Source organism: Epinephelus lanceolatus, chromosome 19, assembly GCF_041903045.1.
Source record: "Epinephelus lanceolatus isolate andai-2023 chromosome 19, ASM4190304v1, whole genome shotgun sequence".
In the NCBI taxonomy this organism is placed as follows: domain Eukaryota; kingdom Metazoa; phylum Chordata; class Actinopteri; order Perciformes; family Serranidae; genus Epinephelus; species Epinephelus lanceolatus.
The window spans coordinates 29531543-29553245 of NC_135752.1; the positions used below are offsets into that span (position 1 = coordinate 29531543).

The window sequence follows — 21703 nt, forward strand, 5'->3', positions numbered from 1 at the left end:
ATTTCATACATTTTCATGTTGCAGAAAATCAAGCAGCTAACACTGTGAGCATAACGCTTTTGTTTACATTGCTCGAAGCATGATGGGAACTGTAGTGCCAAAACTTCAGAAACACTTTTAGACCTTAGTACGGGTCATATTCCAAAAACACTAATAATAATGCAGCTCAATAACATCTTTCATTAGACCCTCCCTGCCTCTAAATGCCCGGGTCTTTCAAACCTCACACCTCTAGTTTGTAATGCAAGCTTTCTATTTTAAATTTGTAGTCTCAAGCCCAAGCCGAGATAACCTTGATGACAACGTTAGGGTATTGATAGACCTTCTAAAGCTCCTCTAAGCTACAGAGAACATTAGTTCAGCTCAGCCTGTTTTCATAGGCTTGGTCTTTCTCTTCATAACTGAACTAAATCATCTGAAATCAATGTGTAACATTTGTGGAGAGCAGCTTTAGTTATTTAACAGCACATATTCAAAGTGTTAAACCCAATTAACCCAGTGGTCCATGTTATTTCAGTAAAAATAACAGCATAAACTGACTAACAAACAGATCATCTAAAACACAAAGTATTCTTTTAAGTGCTGTTCGTGTGTATTTGTTTTGAAACAAGAGATTTTTGGAGGTGCACTTTTTCTCACCCTTAAATGTTAATTTTTTTTCTCTTAACTGACAGTCCTGTTGGAGTTTGATGGCAATTTATTGCATTAGATTAGCTGTAATCCTGTGATTCACTGAAACTGGCAGCTGTAGACCCTGACGCATTGATTTGTTTTATGCCACCTACAGCTCATATTGCCATTTGTTCCTCTCGATCCTCCTCTGTTTTGGTTGTTTTTGTCTTTGTCTGAATCTGCTTGTTCCTTCAAAACATAAAAAAAACCCATTATTTTTCTGTCTGTGTTTTTGATGCTTCCTCTCAGATATTGGAACTCGTTAAGGAACCTCGTGGTTTCCCTCCTCAATTCCATGAAGTCCATCATCAGCTTGCTCTTCCTCCTCTTCCTCTTCATCGTGGTCTTTGCTCTGCTGGGCATGCAGCTCTTCGGAGGACAGTGAGTAATCTCTTTAACCTGCCATGCATTTTGACCGCTCTATCCTGCTCTATCCATCCATTCAGCACAGACACACATGTACACACACACACATATCCTATCCTCTTCTCCTCTATGCATCTCTTCACCTGACCCTCCTCCATGTGTGTGATCCCTGGCCCCGCATGGCGGTGGTGACAGACGTGTCGACGCAGCAGGTAGCTGGCAGAGCAGCAGCACCGACTGCGGCCCTTTGATATCACTCTCAGCAGGAGCTCCATGTCTTCTAATGGCAGGAACACCTCATGATTCTGGGCTGGCTGCAGTTAATCAAAGGCCTGGCATCCAACCCCGTTTGACTCAGCTCACACACAGACTTTCCTCCACACAACAACAGTCTTTATATATATCTGTGTAGTTCTTTTATTTATAGCGGACTGCTGTATCTTAGCATTATGAAACTTGAGGTAGCCTGTGCAGTTTTGTTTTAAGTTCACCTGGAACTAATTCCTTAATTTTATACCTAAAAGCCCCTAAAGGATAATTTAGCTTTGTCACAACCTGAGTCTTATTTTCTGAGATCTGGGAACACAGCAACATCGCTGCAGTAAAGTCCAAAGGGACCGGAAACACGAGCAGGTGTCGTAAACAAGCCAACAGCTTATCCAGATTACCTATACAGCTTTATTTGGATGTAACACTGAAAGCGAGCACACCTGAGATGGTGTGAGTAATCCCTCATTGCACAGGAATATTGTGTGCATTGCTAAGGTAAATACAATAGATCATAACTGAACCAGGAGGTTGATTATCAACCAGTTATGGATGTTTACAAGGGGCCATTGTGGCAAACATACACACACAAACATTCACGCCCAAATTGGGAAGGCTGGAGCAGCTTTTGTTGCACCGAGGCCCATCTGGAACTCAAAGGAAATATGCCAAAACACCAAACTCCGGATATTCAACGCCAGCGTTAAATCCATGACTCAAAAGCGTGGAGAATGACAAATTCCTCCACTAACAAAGTTCAGACCTTTGTCAACAAAGTGCCCAAGAACCACCTTGAAGATACATTGGCCAAACACCATCGGAAATTAAAATCTGTGAGAAAAGACAAACCAAGAGAGAACAGACACACAGATAAGGAAAGGATAGTGGGATTGGATCGGACACACCCTGCCAGAAAACTAACCAGAGTGGCTCCAACATGGAACCCACAACAAAGGAGAAAACTAGGACCTAGAAACAGTTGGAGGAAGTCATTAGACATAGAGGTAAGGGAAATAAAGTATATCAGGATGGAATTGGAGAGAGCAGCCCAAAACTGAGAGTGCTAGTAGAGAAAGGACTTAAGTCAACTCAGTCTTTTTAGCAGTTGTTGTCCAGTTTGTCTTTGTTTTCTCCTCCAGTTAAGTTTTGTTTATCTGTTGGCTCGTTTACAACCTATCTGATGATCTGACAGCAAGTGTTGCTTTAGAGCTCAGCATTAATCTCTAAGTGCAGTATTATTGTTACTGGTGGCAATTATGGACAAAACCATGGACATAAGATCCAGGTTCGGGGACTCCCAGTGGATTTTAAAAAAGTATGGTCAAAATTGATGCAGCAGAGGCTCTCCATTACAAGTCAAAACAGAGCATCCTACAATCCCCATGATGCAACTTGATAGATTTTCAGTAGACGATTGGTGCATCTCAAAGTCAAGGATGCTTTGTTGGTAGGACAGGTCTTTCCAAGTCAGGTCCTACAGAGGCTAGGCAAGACTCCTTCCTAGCATTTGGTGAACCCACATTGGAACAGGCTAGCAAGTGTGCGTCATTGAAGAGGCCCTGCCTTCAATTTTTTGCAAATTATGCGCAAATGATTGCAGGTACTTTATGCCCACTGAGGATACACACATGCATCCTTGAAAGTTCTTTGAAGGAAGGACTTGGTCTTCAGTAGAATTCGAAGGATCCTTGACATTGGAACAGTCCTTGAAATTAAGCCGTTAAGGATCCTTCCTTGACTTTGAGAAGCTCCACCTGTCTAGTAATTGGCCGCACTTTTCAAACATGTTACTCAGACATTCTGTTTTTCAGCTCCTCCAGGATGTTGCAATGTCATGATAGCCACAATTAATGCAAATTCAACCAATCCTCTTGAATTCTGCTCGACCTTGTAATTCTGCCCGATCACAGCGACTTCTCTGCACATTTGACCAATCTTCTTAGTTTCCCATGAGTTCCACTTATCATAGCATAGTCATCTAACTCACTTCCTTGTTTCTTGTGTCTGCACCTTGTAAAGATGCAGCCATGTTCATGTCGCACATCTCACATTTACATTTACAAACTGCCTAAAGACTGTGTAAGACAGTACCCTGATGTTTTGCACAAAAGCAAGGGTAAACTCTTGGCAGCTGCTGGCAATACTCCTCAAGCATAAAACACACCTAGAGGATGGATGAAATGTGTCAACAACATACAAGAATAATCTCCATGACAGCGGTTGTTGCATCCAGATCTATTGCAGGTGCTGAAATGTTAAGGTGAATTAGATTAAATATGCATGGTTACTGGTAACAGTAGTGTAGTATAAATCTCAAACCCAGAACAGTATGGTTTTATTTTCACTGGAGCAAGTTGCACTTGATTTTATATGAATTATACCAAAAAAAATGCAACTATTCTTGCAATTTTCACCTGCTCCCACAATTTTATTGCAACAAAATGCCTAAAATCATCGCAACGTGCATTTTAGTTTTTCTTAAAAAGCAACCATAAAGTCAGGCATTTTAGATATCAACAGTTGAAAAACAAAAAAAGGGACTGGCTTTATAGTGTTTTAACCAAAGTCTGAAAACCGTGATAACATCACCGGGTCATTTTGTCAGCTGAACTTGATGTGCAACATATATGGAATTCTTCTTTAAACTGGATGGATGGATGGATGGATGGATGGACAGACAGACAGTGAGATAGACAGATAGATCGATAAGTTATTGTTGTTGAGGAGGAAATTCTTTTCCACAGTAGGTGAATATGTAGAAGAAACAAGCAAGACGTAGAGAATTTATGCAAATGAGCAAAAGAGACAAGGACATGACTCAGCATTTTACACAACACAGACAAGATTTATGTTTATTCATGTAGAGTATCTGTGGCAGAGCACAGAAGGAAGGGGAGTGAAGTACTGGTGGACTTGATGTGTGACTGTGAGTGCTTTGCAGATCAGGATGAGGTAGCACAGTCAGATAGGTTGGGGGCAGGAATACCTATGACTTCCTTAGCTTAATAAGTTATCCTTAAGACTTTATTCTTATTGGTGACTGTAGCATATACAGAAAACAGATGGAACTGTGGGAAGGACTGTCTTGAATGGTACGGTGTAGGAGAAGAGGAGGATGGGTTTGGACAGACTGGTGATTTAATTTACAGATGACTGTAAGTCGTCGTTGACAACGCTTGTAAATGTCCATGGTAGGCTGATTGAAGCTGAGGTTACTGTCCAGTGTAATACCAAGGTATCTGAGAGACTCCACCACCTCTACCAGTATTTAACTAATAAACACTAAACCTATAAGAGATGATAGGTTTGAAACTGTCAAACTACAGCATTGGTTGTTGACCTGTGACCTATAAGTTATGACTTGACTTTAAGGGGTAATACAAGTGAATTCAAAGACTAGCATGAAGCTTTGAGTGTTGCTTATTCCCTCGCTCTGCTTTTACATTTAAGACTGACGTGTTTCACCAGTTTAGGGTTTGTGTAAGGAAGAAGTCCTCTAATCTTGCAAATGAAAGGAAATTTGGCATTCATATGAGATTAAAGGATTCTTAAGCTTCTATAGTTTGTCTGCCAGTGCTTGGCTTTGGCATGTATTTATAGAAAACACTCATTTTTATCATTTTGCCTCACTTTTTGGAAGCTGTGCTTGGTAAATGTACTTGAAGTTTTAAATTTTGCTCCTAAGGCAGTTTTGTTCAGTCCTTTCTGTGCAAGTTTTACCTTCACATGATGTGACATACACGCTTAATTGTCAACAAGACATTTTGAGATAATAGATGTTTGTACATACAGACTCTGCACTTGAATCAATGAGTCACTTGATTACATATCAGCTTTTATAGAAAGCATTGTCCTCAGGTGGTTTAAGTGTACAGTCACCAGTGTCTGTTATTGTTACCGCTGTGGCAGGTACACTCTCAGATGCAGTGCGGCTTTCACATGAAGTCACGTCTCCTGGGACTGACGGCCTTCACAAACACCACACCACAACTGGATGTCTGTGAAGCAGCAGGCTGTTGCCATGACACCGAGCCTTACATCAGTCTGTGCCATCATTAGCATCGCATTAGTCTCTGGTGATGGACAAGTGTGAGATGAGTCTGACGTCCACATGGTGCTTCCAGCCAGCAGAGCACATCAGGCCGAGCACACTGTGCTCTGCTAATAATGTCCGTACTTACATCCATGCTCCTTGGAGGTCTACATTTTTACTTTAAAGGCTAAAAATGAACACAGGGTGTCAGATAATTTCACTCTATTAAGCGAGGAACAAGGATTAAGGTAAAAATATACACCCTTGTGCTTGCAGATGGCACTTTTCATTTCAGATCATTTCAGTAGTTTAATGGAAAATAGGCATTCAGCCCTAAATAGAAGATTGAATGGCTTGTTAAGAAGAAGAAGAAGAAGAAGAAGAAGAAGAAGAAGAAGAAGGAGAGATGTTTTGTAAATATCGGACTTTATTTTTGGCTCAGAGATTATGTTCCTGCTCTCAAAACACCAAAAGTAATCTCCTGGTAAAATTGTGAGAATTGAAAGATAAACAGCTTGAGGCAGAGGACCGTCTCCCTGCTGAGGCTCACAGGACATCACTGACTGTTAAGAAAAAAATATGTGATAAGCTCAAGGGAAACGTTCAGGATTTACTGTAATAGAATAATGAATTTTTCTGGTTGCTGCTTTGTAGCTTTCAGTTTTAAAGTTGCAGATATTTTTTGATGATAAACTCTTGTCACTTTGTCAGACACAGGAGAGATGGCATTTTGTATTTTTAGCTCAGGCCTTCCTTAGTGTGCGGGCACAGTACAACCTCGTGGTTGGACTTTGACAGTGACTTTAAAAGAAAATGTTTTGCTCTTGATGTCAACTTGTTTACCTAGTTTATGACATAGACGCCAATATTAAAATGGCCAACTTTATATAGCAGAAATAAGCATGTTTCCAGCCGGTTAAAAAACAGTTTTGGTCTCTGTCCCTAATTTTAACATTGATTACTACTGTACCGAGGCTGAATTTTTTATGTAACTCACCCATTTACTTTTTATTAAGGCTTGTTTAAGGGCGGGGCCACTAGAGTGACAGGCTGTCTGCAAGGTGTTGCTACAGTCTGTGAGTCAGATCCTGCCCTCGCTCCTCCACAGCTCCAGCCTCTCGTCCATATATGGTTATTTCTGGCTCCAAAAAAAAACAAGATAGTGACTGCCAAAATGCTGTACTCGAAGCTTCAAAATGGAGTTCACAAAGTAATGGGTGACGTCATGGCAGCGAGGTCCATTATTTTATACAATCTAACTGTGCATTCCCACCAAAAGCTTCATGGTTGCCTGCGGGCGCTCTGGTCGCTGACATCGTTCACACTGCTAGCTCCAGCAGGCACTTGGAGCAGCCAAAGGGGCCAGCTTTTTTTTTTTTTCCGGCCTTCGCCTTGAGAATCCCGGTCTGCAGTTGACTGCTGATTTGGTGGGGGCGCTGCTCATTTGCATAAAGTTCAGCTTCTCTCAACTTCAACTTGATGCTCTGGTCGCCAGTGTGCATTGAAAATGAATGGCTGCTTATGACACTCATGAATCTTTTGGTGGGAATGCACAGTAAGGGGAAGAACAGGCAACCATAGGGGTCTTTGAAAGTACAGCAGCGGATATGTGAGATTGCTTTTTTTAAATGTTAATTTAAAAACATTATTCATGCATAGTTTCTAAAATAATTTTAGGTCAATAAACCGGTCTATGTTCTAACTATGGGGCGAATTGGTGCCTCAGAGCTTGTCTTCTCAGGCAGTGCTTGTCCCCATGATATATGTTACTCAGACCAAGTTCTTCAGCTGGTCATTTTTTAAGTTAGGAAATTCAAATCACCTTTAACTATACTCCAGAAACTAATCATTTGGTTCATGTAGCTTGCTTGCAACAATAAATAGCATGGAAAGAAGCTCTACCTTATAAACTGAATACAGATTTTAAAAAGTCACATTGCTAGGGGCGTTGGTGGCTTAGTGGTAGAGCAGGCGCCCCATGTACAGGGCTGTCGCAGGGGCCCGGGTTCAACTCCAGCCTGTGGCCATTTCCTGCATGTCACTCCCCCTCTCTCTCCCCCTTTCACACTTGTCTGTCCTGTCGATTAAAGGCTAAAATGCCCCAAAAAATATCTTTAAAAAAGTCACATTGCCTGTGCAGTTATCTTCCTGGCTAGCTAACAGCACAGGTGATCGGCTAACGTCAGAAGTTCTTGAAATCTTGGACACATTTTTGCTCTTTATGGATCTTAAAACATAAAATATGAGATGATCATAGTGTGAATTGCTGATACTTATCATTTTTTCAAATATTACCACAGCTTGTTTTTAAAAACCTCCACAGATGTATGCATTTTTTTGAAAAGCTGCTGCAGTTTCATTCATTTTGCATTGTAATAATCACAAAACCCCTGAGATTTAGCAGGGACTGTCCAGTTACAACCTTAGTAATCAGCCTACAGTCGGCTGACTCTTCATATTCAGCCCCTTACTCATGTGGTGAAAGCCATTTCTTGACTTATAAGGCTGCAGGATGTCATGTGAGTCCTGATTTATTTCACAGTTTCAACACTCAGCAGTTTGTTTGTTTTTCCAGTATCATCCAGCCGTTATCTCCAATCCACTTGCCTGTGTGTTCTCAGAGTTGTGTGTTTTTCTCACCTATACAATGTAAACCTGCTACTATTGTCTGAAGAATTAGATTGGGGGGGTGGAGGTGGGGGCACGAGCTTGTGGGGGGTTTGGCCTCACATGATTCTTGTTCAGGATTGATTTAATGAAGTCCCCGTGGATGTTGTGCGGAAGCCAAGCAGCACGCTCCCAATCCCTATTATCAGAGTAAACAGAGGTCGACACACACAGGCGCAGCAGCAAACCACCGCCGCTCCCTGCACTGCGCCCGCTAATCCTCAAGGAAGCAGGAGAGGGTGGAGGGAGAGAGTGTAGGAGAGAGGAGGAGGAGATGGTGGGGAGCAGGCAGGAAAGAAAGGAAAGAAAGGGAGAGGGAGAGGCTGAGTTTAAATGGAGAAAATGATGGAGGGATGAGGAATGAGTGGAGAGGGGGATGACTGATGGAGGATGCAGTAATGAGGGAGAGAGAGACAAAGGTAGAATGCGAGAGCGAATATGATGACATACCAAGGGAGAAAAGGCTTATTGAATTAGTTGCCCCTCCCCCATCCTGTCTCTCTGCCACCCCCACCTCCCTCATGCATGTACGGTATGTTTCACAGCCAGACCGATACGAGCATGTTGATATTACTGGACGATAGTGGGGATTCAGTGAGTCATCACATGTTTAAAACTCTAAGGAAACCTGAACATTACAGCTGGTGTGACTATTAAACATGTCATTCCAAAACCATGACATTAATTAACTGTTATAACAGCCTTTATTCTTCTTGGAAGGCTCTCTGCAGGATTTTGGGACCTAGCTGCAGGGATTTGCTCCCATTCAGCCACACGAGCATTAGTAAGGTCTAACGTTGGGTGATAAGACCTGACTCACAGTTAGTTCATCCTCAAAGGTGTTGGATGGGGTTGAGGCCAGTGAAGTTCCTACACCCCACACTGGGAAAATGATCTCTCTTTAGGGACCTGGCTTTGCTCACAGGGGCATTGTCATGTTGTTGCAAAATTGGAAGCACACTATTGTCTATAAAAAAAAAACTAGGGCTGTCAAGGGATTAAAAATATTAATCTAATTAATTACATGCTCTGTGATTAATTAATCTAAATTAATCACATACATGGACTTATGCTGTTAAAGTATTTAAAAAAAATTCAATTCAAATGAATCTTGGCAGCTGTGATGCCTGAGAAGACAAGGGAGTTAGTTCGTCGGTCACAGGTAGACCTACTCAGTTTGCGTCTGGTTGAGTTTGGCTTGATGAAGCTGACTGCTAGCGCTTGTATTAGGAGCTGTGCTAGGTCTGACCTCTGGGTTCGCTGCTAAATGCTTTGTGTTGAGGTGATATTTCAGGCTTGAAGTCCTCCAATGGTACAAAAAATCCTTACTGCAGAAATGGCAGAGAACAGGGCTCCTATACACAGGTCCATCTGGGAGTTTTTTAAATGTAAATGTTCCATTCACAGGGCCAAGTAGCGTCGTCTTGTCTGCCTTCATTATGTGATAAAGCCACTGTGGCCCTTAATGACGCACGGGGTAAAAGGGCACCATGGATCGCAATTAATCAGCGTCAGTCTTTTTAACATGTTATTTTTTTTTGTGATTATTTAATCAAAATTAATATGTTATTTTGACTGCCCTAAAAAACATTGTATGCATTCAGGTTTCTTTAACTGGAGCTTAGAGACCCAAACCATAAAGAACAACCCTACACCAGAAGTGCATGTGTGTGGGTGTCCATATACTTTTGGCATGTTATCAGCATGTACAGCATGTTGACAATATGCAAAATTCAATCGCAGCACCCGCAGCATTTCCTGTATGCTTTACTTAAGTTATTCTCAAGCAAACTTTATTTCAGTCAAAGTCACTGTTTCCCATTCAAAATTGACTGTTAACTTAAATATACTCTAACATCTTTGATGGTACATTTTATGGTTCAGCGGTAAAATATCATTTTGTCAGACGTACCTTCATCACAACATGTTCTTGTTATGTGCCTCAATTTTTTGTTATTCTCAAATATCAATATCAGTATGAGCTTCAGAAATCCTCCATCGGTCTGGATCGAGTACACATGTATACAGTACACAGACACACACACACACACACACACACACACACACACACACACGTATATCACAGGATCTGCTCTGAGGAGAAACGAGCTGTCATTTGTGCAGACGGTCGCTGTGGTAACAATGTGCTCCACTTCCTCTCCTCCTTTTCACAGACCTTTCTTCTTCCTTCTTGTGTTTTGTCCCTAAATACATTTTCCTCCTTTGTTGCTCCTCTGACTGCTTTAACACATGATTTAAATTATATGGCTGTTCCTGTAAGTGTGAAAGACATGTCATTCATTCCATACAGCAGACATAATAATGACATTTCAACTCATGTAAAGCCCTACAGCCCATATTAAGGCCTGTTTGTTGGTCATTAAATGATGCATTTTAAAAGAATCAATGGAACATTATTGTATAATCCAAAAACTCATGCATGCATATTCCCTAATTGTTTTATGTAATGTCAACTGTATTGTGATTATTCTTTCTGTCATGCTGTGGTCTTCAAAACTACTTACATACACCTTGATATCAAAAGATATTCAAGATGGAATCAAATGTTCATATTTGATGTAGTTTGACTGTTTTCAGGCACTAAACCAACACTAATTATCTCAAACATGTAAACAGTACTAATGTCTGTCCTTGTTTGTTAAGAAGGATTCAATGGGCTCTATTTTTGTGACAGTGCGTGGAAACGTTCTGATGATTTTTGCCAGCAAATTACTTTTCTTTCCAGGTGCACATCTGTCATATATTTTCTTTTTCTATGCCTGTTTGGCATTTGAGCTACACAGTTTCCTCTATTTTGAAATGGCTCACAGAACAATGCTGTAAGTAACTGTCTTTGGCAACTTTAGAAATCACTGATGAGTATGAAAGTTGTCACAGCACTGACTGGATCCAGGTGATGATGAGCCAGCATGACAGTACAGGATGTCTCTATAGTCAAGTGCAGATATAAACTTTAACTGAACAAAAGTTCTACTTTTTAGAAAAAACAGACAGCCTTCAATTCTCTGTCAAAAATCTCATTTGATCTTTCAATTTCCTGTTGAAATGTAAATTAGGAATCTTATTAGTCCACCGTGAAGCCAAATTTTTCAGTATTTCTGTGAGTCAGCGAGAGTGATATCCAATTTATAGTTTCAGTGGTGGGAGAATCAAACTCAGACAGTCTTATCTGCATTTAAAACAAGTGTAGGATTAATAAGTGGTGTCTGAAAAGCATCAAAGGCAGACTGGAGAAAGAGCTTAGGTGGGAGTAGAATTAATGGCATACATGATAGCATCAAAATAAAAATTAACTTTAAGGTAGTGGTGAGGAGGAATAATGTGCACAGTGTAAATAGTAGTGGGCCGAGAATAGACCCCTGTGGTACCCCATTACTGATGGTAAAAGGGACTGATTCAACATCAGCCACAATAGCTTAAGCCTAAGTTCTAAGGAAAACATGGACCCCATTGAGTGAGGCATCGTCTATGCTTATAGGTAGTTTAGTTAGTTAGTTCTAAAACTGTGGTTCCTGAATGGTGACCAAAAAAATGTAAAACTTGATCTTTATTCCTGTTTGTGCAAGGTGGCATTGCTTCACAAAAACAGAGCCCGCAAGTGAATCTTAGGCCATATTTGATAACTTTTCACTAACCATCATTTCTGGGATTTGAAGAGTTTTAAAGCCTTTGGTTGTTTGAGGCCAGGAGAACAATAGTAAAACTTCAAATTCCCGAAAAAGAATTGTGGAAAGAAAAGCAAGGAATTCCTCTCTTGAATCCTTGCATTTTTTTTAACCTGTTAACATTGAAAACAAATGATGTGCTAGAGGTTGGATGAATTTCACATTTTGTACACGTCTTTGAAGTTAGCAACAGCATAGTGTCTTGAGTAATACACAATAGGAGAAAATCTAGAGTTGAATTTGATGGAGGGTTTAGTTTTTACATATTTAAACAAACACTTTCAAACTCAATATTTCTTGTTTTAACAGTTTGAAATGATCTGAATGCTGTAAACCCACTGATTTTTCACATTTTTCCCCAAAAGGCTGGTGATACACATTCAAAATAGATCTTACAATTGCTTTCAAACCTGTCTTAAACATTGCTTCAAATTCAAAATATTACCCTCTTCTTTCCAGCCCCACGTATGTCTTGCACACGCCCCTTTATTTTTAAGGTGAACTGACACTTGAAATGATGAATGATCATCAGTGTGGGTTATTTTTAGTTGAATGACCAACCCATCTTTATGCATCTCTGTGTCATTCTCTCATTGTCTTCTTCAGTTTCAAGACCACGGATACAGGTTTTGGCAGGTTTGTTGGGTCATTTGGGGGCTTTCTGAAAAGATTTTGATCCTTTGTGTAGAAAGTGTGCATGTGTGATGATTAAGTGCGACCCCTCTTTGAACTAAAAAGAAAAATTGTAAATTAACACAAAATAAAGTTGTAATGAGGATAATACCCAAAGTCTTTCAGTAATGTGTAAGCCCTGTAGTGATGGGTTCAAATGGCTGAATCCACTTTGGATCCAATTTGGTAGACTACTTAGATTCATTGATCTTTGAATCAGTTACTCCTGTCTTTCTGTATATGTTCTGTTAGTAGTTTTCAAAGTTGTGTGAAAAGAGATGAAAAGGATGACACTAAGAATTAAGTGCAAGCATTTCACGGTGTAAAGACAAAGTCTCCCTTAATTCATTCATTCATTCATTCACTTGTAATCAGTTTTGTGTTTCTGACATTGTTTTTTTGTGTTGTGTCTTTACCCTGTGTTGAAGTGTGTTCAACTTTCCATTCAGGAGTGCTTTTGTGTTGAGCCCAAAACATACTGGCACTGTAGGATGTGTCAAGACTGCTGTCTGTATGATACTATATATGAACCCACTGCAGGTGCCGAAGCATTGACACCCCAGATTTTTTTTTCAGACTTGCTCCTCTGTTTGGAATATACAGGCTACTTTGATTTTCTTCTCTTGTCAGCTGATTCGTCTTCTTCTGTGGTGATGTAGCTGTGACAGCGGACAAGGAGAAACTCAAATACCCAGATCCCTACAAGAACATTCCCAGTATTATGAATATATTTTTTGACAAAGATCTTGCCTGGTGAGCAGAAATCGGCTCAACTTAAAAGACGAGAAACTTCCTCAGTCAAGGCATCACTCCAGATTTACTGTATTGCTTGATATTAGATGGTTAATACTCCCTGGGGGGTTGTTGACGTGCTGCATCACTTTGCTTCCTTTATGTGCATATGACACATGTCACATGATGCAGCCCTGAGCTGCAGAGGCAGTGTGTTTTGGACTTGAAAGTTGGAGCTGTGGCTCCCTGGTGTTTCCTGCTGCTGCATGTTTCTTTCCCTCTCCTTCTGTCTCATCTATTATCAATACAAGACAACTCCCTCAGTCTGTGAGTGCACTAGTCTCTACCTGAAGCTGTGAAGAAATCTGAAAAGAAACAACTCTGCTATGCTTGTGTTGTACTTCTGTTTGTGTGAGGACTGATGTGAGTTTTAGACATGTTTTGATGGGTGAGGATATTTTGTCTGTTTCTCATTTTACTAATTCAATTCATTTAGGGTTTTAGGTCTAAGACGATGGTTAAAGAATAACTCTGGCTTGTTCCAACTTGAGTCTTATGTTTGTGGTTCTGCCATCATTTCTGTCAGTTTTGATAACATTGTACTTAGCAGGTTAGTCTGCTGAGATCTGGGAAACAGTCCAAGAAACACAAGCAGTCAGAGGATCGCCCAAGTGTAAACAACAGAACAGTTTAGTCAGATTATACAATCCACTGTATCTAGATGTTACACTGAAAGTTAGAGCACCTGTTATACTGGTAATAGTCCCTCATTGCACAAGAAAACTGTATCTGTACGATCATGGTTAATATAGGTGGCTAAACTGTGGGCTTGTCAACCTGTCTGACTGTCTGACGACTGCTCATGTGTATCACCCTGTCTACTTTATTAGAGCAATGTTGCCACATTCTCAGATCTCGGCAGTTGACTTGATAAGTACGGTGTTAATAGAATAGAAAGAGTAGCCTACTAGAATATATTACTCAAGTATAAGTACTGTTCCTGTAAATAAATTTTATTCAAGTTAAATAACTTGTGTAAAACTGTACTCAGATAAAAGTATAAAGTAGGTCAATTAAAATGTACCCAAAGTAAATGTTATTGCGTTTTAGTTTAAAGTGAGGAATGATATAATGATAATGTGATGAAGAATGCCGTGAAGTGTCTTTGGCGATTAGACCTCATCATACTGTCAGCTATTTTAAGGGGGTTCTCGATCAGTCTAGAGCAGTGGTTCCCAACTGGTCCAGCCATGGGATCCAGATTTCTCCTTAGTCATTAGTTCAAGGTCCACATTGTTTAATATATTCAGCATCAAACCTGTGTTTGGACATGTCATTGAGCTAGTTTGCTGTCTCTGTCAAGTAGCTGTCTGTTAGTCACTCACTGCACAGCAGGAAATGGCACTTCAAAATAAAAGCTAAGCACCAGAAATTCACTGTACTTTAAAATAAAGTGTTTTTCTTTATAAACTTGACACATCGAAAGTCACTTGCGGTGCATTCAGAATGGACCCACAACCCACTTTTGGACCGCTACCCACCAGTTGGGAACCACGGCTCTAGATGGATATGATGACTGGAGTTGAATAGGGTGGAGGAGGGTGCAATGATTTCCCCTAAAAAGAAACAGCTGACAGCAGCAGAGAAGAGAACAGATTTAAGGTTTGACAGTAGGAACATAAATGGCTAAAAGAGATTATGGCATGATTTGATTGGTTTAACTGGAAGAGCAAACGCCTGCAACCTGCTCATTGGAAGAAGAGAGTGAAGTCAGACAGAGAGAGGGAGAGCTGTGAACGAATGAAGAATGAAGATAGTCTTCCTGATTGAGTTTCACGTCAAAATCCAATTGCAAAACATCTCCACAAAGCCTGTTGTCCTGAACAACAGATTCCATTTTATAGGTGGGCAGTTACCCACCTGTGCTTACAACTGGTTAGCAAATAGAAACAAACTGCCCTCCTCAGTGTTAGCTTAAGTGCTATATCGTAGGCAACTGGACTTGCTTGAGTTTCTTGAAGACGTTTCACCTCTCATCCAAGAGGCTTCTTCAGTTCTAATGGACTGGTACAGACTTGCAGGCTTTAATCGCTGTGTGTGAACCCATAACACCTATTTACACATGGAACTATCTTACCCTAACGACACACATGATGGCCCGGTCGGTCAACAACCCACATGTGACCTGAATCACTCTGAAATTCAAAGCTCACATGTGACATCAACAATGTTCTCACCCACACAGAGTTTAAAGCCTGCAACTCTGCACCAGTCCGTAAGAACTGAAGGTGAGATGAGAGGATGAGAGGTGAAATATCTTCAAGTAGCCTTATTAGAATTAAGCACGGATGAGGGCAAAACTCGGGGACTAGAAAACACCTGAAAAAAAACAAAAACTGAGAACTACCAATGTGCATGCGTAATAGGCCTTAAAACTTCTTTTGCCTTATGTGCTTGGTGAGCAATTTTTGATTCAAGCAAGTGGTTAATGTCTTTGAGCCTTGAATCCAGCTCCTATATTGCATCTGTGTCCATCAGGCACCTGTTGGTTATGCAACACTGTGGATGCGAGTTAGGTCAGTGCGCTCACAGGGTGACGCATTAAATCAGTGATTAATTATAGTAGATGGAACCTTTATTTAGCCCTTGCTGAGGTAATGATGGTGTGACCTGAAATATAGTGATGTACATTATTGAAATAAAAGAGAGTAAAATTACTGAGTTTTACAAGCTCAAAAAAATTTGTCACTTTGACCTATGGTATTATTATCGTCATGTATAGAAATGATAGACAAAACTACAAAATGAGATCCAAGTTGTAATAAGCCAGAACTAGACTTTCAGTAACAGGCTCCTAACTCTTTTATTCTAAGTGGTTTTCTTAATTTTTTAATTAATATATGTACCTTTTCCTTGTATCTTCTCCTGACCTGCAGGTAGATGCCATTAAGATCTGACTGGGACTACAGTTTCATCACTTTGTTTTTATCCCTCCTTGTAATGACGTTCTGATTCTGATTCTTTTAGGTTCAACTTTGAAGATGAAACGCCAACAACAAACTTTGATACTTTCCCAGCAGCCATCCTCACTGTGTTCCAGGTAAGACTCCTCTACACATGCCTGCACACTCACACACATACTGACACGAGATGCACTTCACACTGTCTGAATAAATGAGAGAATATTGACTTTATGGAAAAAGAAAGATTGTTATCAGTCATTTTAATTAGAGGGAATGACTGGTCTGTGTACCTTCTGTCCCCTAATGAGCTCGCTGATAATCCTTCAATTAGTCTGTGCTCATAACCCTTCACTCCGTAAAGTAATTTAATTCTACACTGTGTGAGATTTGCACGGGGCTTTACAACCCCGACCGTGTCCCTGGCGTCGTTCTGACTCTCTTGTCTTCCTCAGATTCTGACTGGCGAGGACTGGAACGCCGTGATGTACCACGGGATCGAGTCTCAAGGAGGCGTTCGGCGCGGCATGTTCTCCTCCGTCTACTTCATCGTCCTCACGCTGTTTGGAAACTGTATCCTCTTTGACATGTCGTAATTAAAACTGCAGTGTGTTGGAGTCAGACGGACTGGGATCAAAAGTTGTGTTAATTTTTTCCAGGTGTGATCAGCTTTGACATTTATTTTTTTGCTCTGCCTTGAGGGAAAATAGTAACCTTAAAATCAAGCAAATTTTCCTCATTTAGTACTTAATGAACTGTACTTAATTTTAGAACCTTTAATATTCATACCTTAGATTCTGAGAACTCAAGGAGAATTTGTGACTTGTTTTGAAATTTAATGGAGCCGGGACACAACCTGAAGAGGCCACAGTGATCATTAAACCTCATTTAAAAATAGTTTTGGACAGAACAAACAACATACTGACAGTTTTCTTCTTTCTTTAATTGTGGAGCTGTAAACCTTTGTCTAGAGGAAGATGTTTTCCTCCTCAATCTTTAAGTACCTTCAGTGCAAGGGTGGCATTTTAACCATTTTTTTAATAAGGTCATTGTCAATGGACTCACATGTTCCTGTCCAAACTCAGTCTTCTCAGTTATTTCCCAAGTTAAGAAAGTTGATAACACTTTTTAGTGGACGAATTATGAGACAAAGGGCCCCTGGGCACAGATATGTTTAAGGCCTCAATCTCTCCGAGTGGTGATGTTTAGGGTCTCTTTGTAGTTGTTCTGATTCTTTACCATAGTTTTGCATCTTTTTGTGGTTGTTTTGTGTCTCTTTCTAGTTGTTTTGCATCTCTTTGTGGTTATTTTGTGTCTGTTTGTTGTTGTTTTGAGTCTTTATGGTTGTTTTGTGTCTCTTTCTAGTTGTTTTGAGTCTTTATGGTTGTTTTGTGTCTCTTTCTAGTTGTTTTGCATCTCTGTGGTTATTCTGTGCCTCTTTGTTGTTCTGAGTCTTTGTTGTTGTTATTTTGTGTCTCTCTGTAGTTGTTTTGAGTCTTTATTGATGTTTTGTGTCTCTTTGTAGTTGTTTTGCATCTCTTTGTGGTTATTTTGTGTCTCTTTCTAGTTGTTTTGCATCTCTGTGTTTATTTTGTGTCTCTTTGTTGTTGTTTTGAATCTTTATTGTTGTTATTTTGTGTCTCTTTCTAGTTTAAAATACGTTTATGGTTGTTGGAAGTGTCTGTAGTCTTTTTGTCTCATAGTATTCATAGTTGTTTTACATCTCTTTGTAGGAGTTTAAAGGTCTTTTTATGGTCATTTTGTGTGTCTTATCAGTCTCTTTGCAATCAATTTGCATCACTCTAAAGCCTCTTTGAGGCCATTGTGCATCTCTTTGTAGGCGTTTGTGTTTCTTTTCAATTCTTTTGACTCTTTGTGGTCTTTTTGTGTCTCTTTGTAGACGTTTGATTAACTTTCAAAAAAGAAATGTTAAAAATCCTTCGAACAGAGACTCCAGTCTAGGGTCCCCCTCACCCTTTGGGCCCATGAGATTGTGCCCCATAAGCATATTCAATATTCCATCCTAAGTTAAGATTTCTGGTTTTTATTGTGAGACACTTGATAAAGAAGGATAAAGAAGAACTGCAGTTTTCGCTATACTGCTCTTAAGCGAAATATTGGCCCTATTGATAGACCAAATTAACATTTTAAGGCCCTGCTTCTGGTTTGTGGGGAAAAACATTGCATATTTCATCACAGGATCAACTTGTATACTTTGCATCTGTTTTTCCTGAGTCCCGTTGTTATTCAGACACCCTCCTGAATGTCTTCTTGGCTATCGCTGTCGATAACCTTGCAAATGCACAGGAGCTGACGAAGGTAGGCTGGGTCAGACTGTCTGAATGTTGTATTTGAAAACACATTATCACATAGCAATATCAAACTCCTAATTTTTTTCTACTCCACAGTTAAAAATGTCAAACCAGCACCTGAGAGAGGGGCATCAACATGTTGTATGATCATTAAGCACAATTTTATGTCTTACTGGCTAAAGGATGAAGAGGAGCAGGAAGAGGCAGCCAATAAGAAGCTTGCCCTGCAGAAGGCTTTGGAGGTGAAGGAGGTCAGCCCGATGTCAGCAGCCAACATCTCGATCGCCGCGTAAGTTTCCGAGCATCTCTCTCCTCCGACAGCAGCCGTTCACCCACAGTGGAGATAAATGTCCCTTTGTCTTTAAGTGTTGTCTGTCTGTGTGTTCTTCCCTCTCAGTCTGCACTGTGTTTGATGCACTTTCTGGACTTCTCCTCATTTATTCACACTGTGGGAGCGCTCCTGTGGTGCTGCCTCATTTATTACACCCCATCGTCTACCTTCTTTTATCGTAAAAGCAATAAAGGAAGCTCCAGTCAACAATACGTTAGTTTCCACCAGTAGTTTTAACTTTCTTTCTCTTTGTCTTAAATTTAATTTCACAGACACGAGCTTATTATACACTTAAAGACAAAATCTAAATCTAATGACGTTTTTGCCTTTTCAGAAAGATACAAAATGATTCCTATGAAGATAAAAGATAAAATAAACCCTTAATCTTCACTGTCAGAAGTTACCATCTCCTCTAATACGATAATGACAGGGATGTCTTTTTATATCCAGATAGCTGCTGTCGTGCAAAAACTTTTGGTCCACCCCCTCTGCACCACAAGCCTGTGACTGACAGATGTGGGGTCTCGTGTCAACACGAAAATTAATTGCGCCTCCAAATTCAATCTATTTTTAGAGTCCAGATGAACACTGAAATTATGAGAGTCTGTCAAGAGATAGCTGGTGCTAAAACGGAGCGTTTTCATCCCTATCAGTGAGTTATAACTGTGATATGTACTACTGGAGGTTAAAATATGCCCCCCTTTGATTCCCATCTGTTCGCTTAATGTGGGGAAAAACACTTGGTAATGCACATTGTCTGTGCATTTCTCTCACTTCAGATGGATTTGATAGTGCGTTGTATAATTCTGTGCTGCCTTTGTGTGACAGGCCTTTGTTCACTTGACGCAGTGATTATCTTTGTTTCACACTCGCTCCTTAATTGCCGTCCCCTCAGTAGGAAATAGGTCAGTTAGAATGTGCGAAATGATCAAGAGCCGGTCGCGCCAGCTGTTCAGACGTTCAAGCGCGGCTCAGTTCTGAGTTTTACACATGACTAAATTAAAACACGTTGCATCACACAAACTTCTTTTAGAGATTAGGTGTTGCTAACTGGTAACACCCACTAATAGCCAGATGTAACAGATGGTAACTGAACCAAATGACAAAACTAATGTTAACATCAGCTTGCTAACATATAACAGAGTAAAAGAGGGAGCAATATGGAACATGGTCGACATATTTGACCTGAAACTTGATAAATGCTGTCTAATAATAATGTAAATCTAAAAGATTTTATGTTACATTTCACAAAAATAAAACAACATACTTCAGATCACAACACTTTTGATTACAGTTGATTTAATGAGTAAATAACCAGTTGGATAATCATACATTTTCCACTCACTATAAATTGTATAACTAGGCCGAATTATCGTGCTATTATGCTACTAACAACAATCATCTCTAAGTAGACAACAGGCAATTGATTTGAAATTCGGAAATAAAAGTGGTCAGTAGCATTTAAATATACTGTATAAGGCCCCGATGACACAAGAAGCGTTTTAGCACCTGGAGGCGGCTCTTTGTGATTGTTTTTAATGAGAATGAAACCTTCTGCTCGCATTTTCTGCGTTGCGATGCGCCTTGCATTTTGTGCTCTAGGCACCTGCCGTTTTTGCTGGAGCACTCTGAGCTCCTCGAGTTGAAAAACTCAGAATGGAAGAGCGCCCCCACGTCAATTGGATGATTTGAGAGGTCGGCCTTCTGTGGTGGTGAGAAACTGGTGGTAGCGGTTGCTGGATACTCGGGCTGCAACGAGTCGACTAATCGATGACTAATCGACTATTAAAATAATCGGTGACTATTTTAGTAGTCGACTAACCGGTTTGAGTCATTTTTATAGAAAAGTACTATAAATGTACCCCAAAATACTCTTATTGCAGCTTCTTATGTTGAAATATTGGCAGCTTTACACACTCTCCCATGACGGTGAACTAAAACCCTTTGGCGTGAGTATGAAACAAGACATTAGATGATATAATTTTGGGGATTGGGAGAGACAGACCGCCATTTTTCAACATTTTGACACATTTTTTAATAAAATGATTAGTCGACTAATCAAATAAGTAATCAACAGATTAGTCGACAATGAAAATAATCGTTAGTTGCAGCCCTACTGGATACCCAGAGCTATATGGCCCGACGATAGACAGCAGGTTGTCAAACTGCCCCTGAGTCATTTTGTTTTCTGCGACTAAGCGATCAATTTAATCTTGCCGCCTAATGACCTGTCTGGTCGACTAACATTTGGTCGACTATTAGGGGGCAGCCCTAATACAGACATAAATAAAACAAAGTAATATATTGACAAAGATACTCTTGGAAGTTATGTTAGCATGTGATGCTACAGTGACTTCCTGTTTACATAGTTCATTGCACTTGGACAGCGCTGTGTTTCAACTGATTTACACATTTATAAGTCTTAACTAGCTGAGATATATCTTCAGTTTTAATGGTGCAACTCCATTTAGTAAGTAGCTACTAGTTAAAAATTCAGACAGGGCTTTGTGCTGACACTAGCTAACTTTCTAACCTTCCTCTTTTTCACTTACTCCTTTTTCTTATTCTTATTGTATGTGATCTTGTGTGTTATGTCACTGTTCTCAGAATATTTTAAGTTGTGCATTAAACAGTGTGGTACTGAGTGAGCTCACGAACAACTGCTTTTATTTTAAATGAACTCTTTTATGTGCAGTTTATGTGCAGTTTCAGACAAACAGGGTTTCATTACAAAATGATTAAAGCCCTTTTTAAAAATACAATTTGAAAAAAATCCTATTGAAAGTGATTTTACAGTCTAAATATATTTAAAGCTTTTACATTTTCACTATTAAAAGATGATTTGAGTCGTAGCTTTTCTCGTTTTGGAATGAAACTCCTGAACTGTTTTCAGTTTCAGTTTTTTTGTCCTTATGGAAATGTCTCTGCTGACGGCCACGCTTTTGTTGCTGTTGTGTTATTGAAGTAGTTGCACAGTTTAGTCCTTTATTGTAAGACAGGAGGGG

At 40.0% G+C, this 21703-nt stretch overlaps 1 protein-coding gene across 5 annotated transcripts in view; it reads left to right on the forward strand.

Moving 5' to 3' along the window:
* The window catches only part of cacna1bb (calcium channel, voltage-dependent, N type, alpha 1B subunit, b), a 250495-nt gene that overhangs the window by 138814 nt on the left and 89978 nt on the right, over positions 1-21703 (forward strand). For all 5 annotated transcript variants that reach the window (XM_078162190.1, XM_033647132.2, XM_078162191.1 and 2 more), the window contains exons 13-17: positions 922-1053; positions 16123-16195; positions 16511-16628; positions 18307-18374; positions 18550-18656. In XM_078162190.1, the coding sequence (XP_078018316.1) occupies positions 922-1053; positions 16123-16195; positions 16511-16628; positions 18307-18374; positions 18550-18656 (498 nt within the window). The remainder of the gene's footprint in view (positions 1-921; positions 1054-16122; positions 16196-16510; positions 16629-18306; positions 18375-18549; positions 18657-21703) is intronic.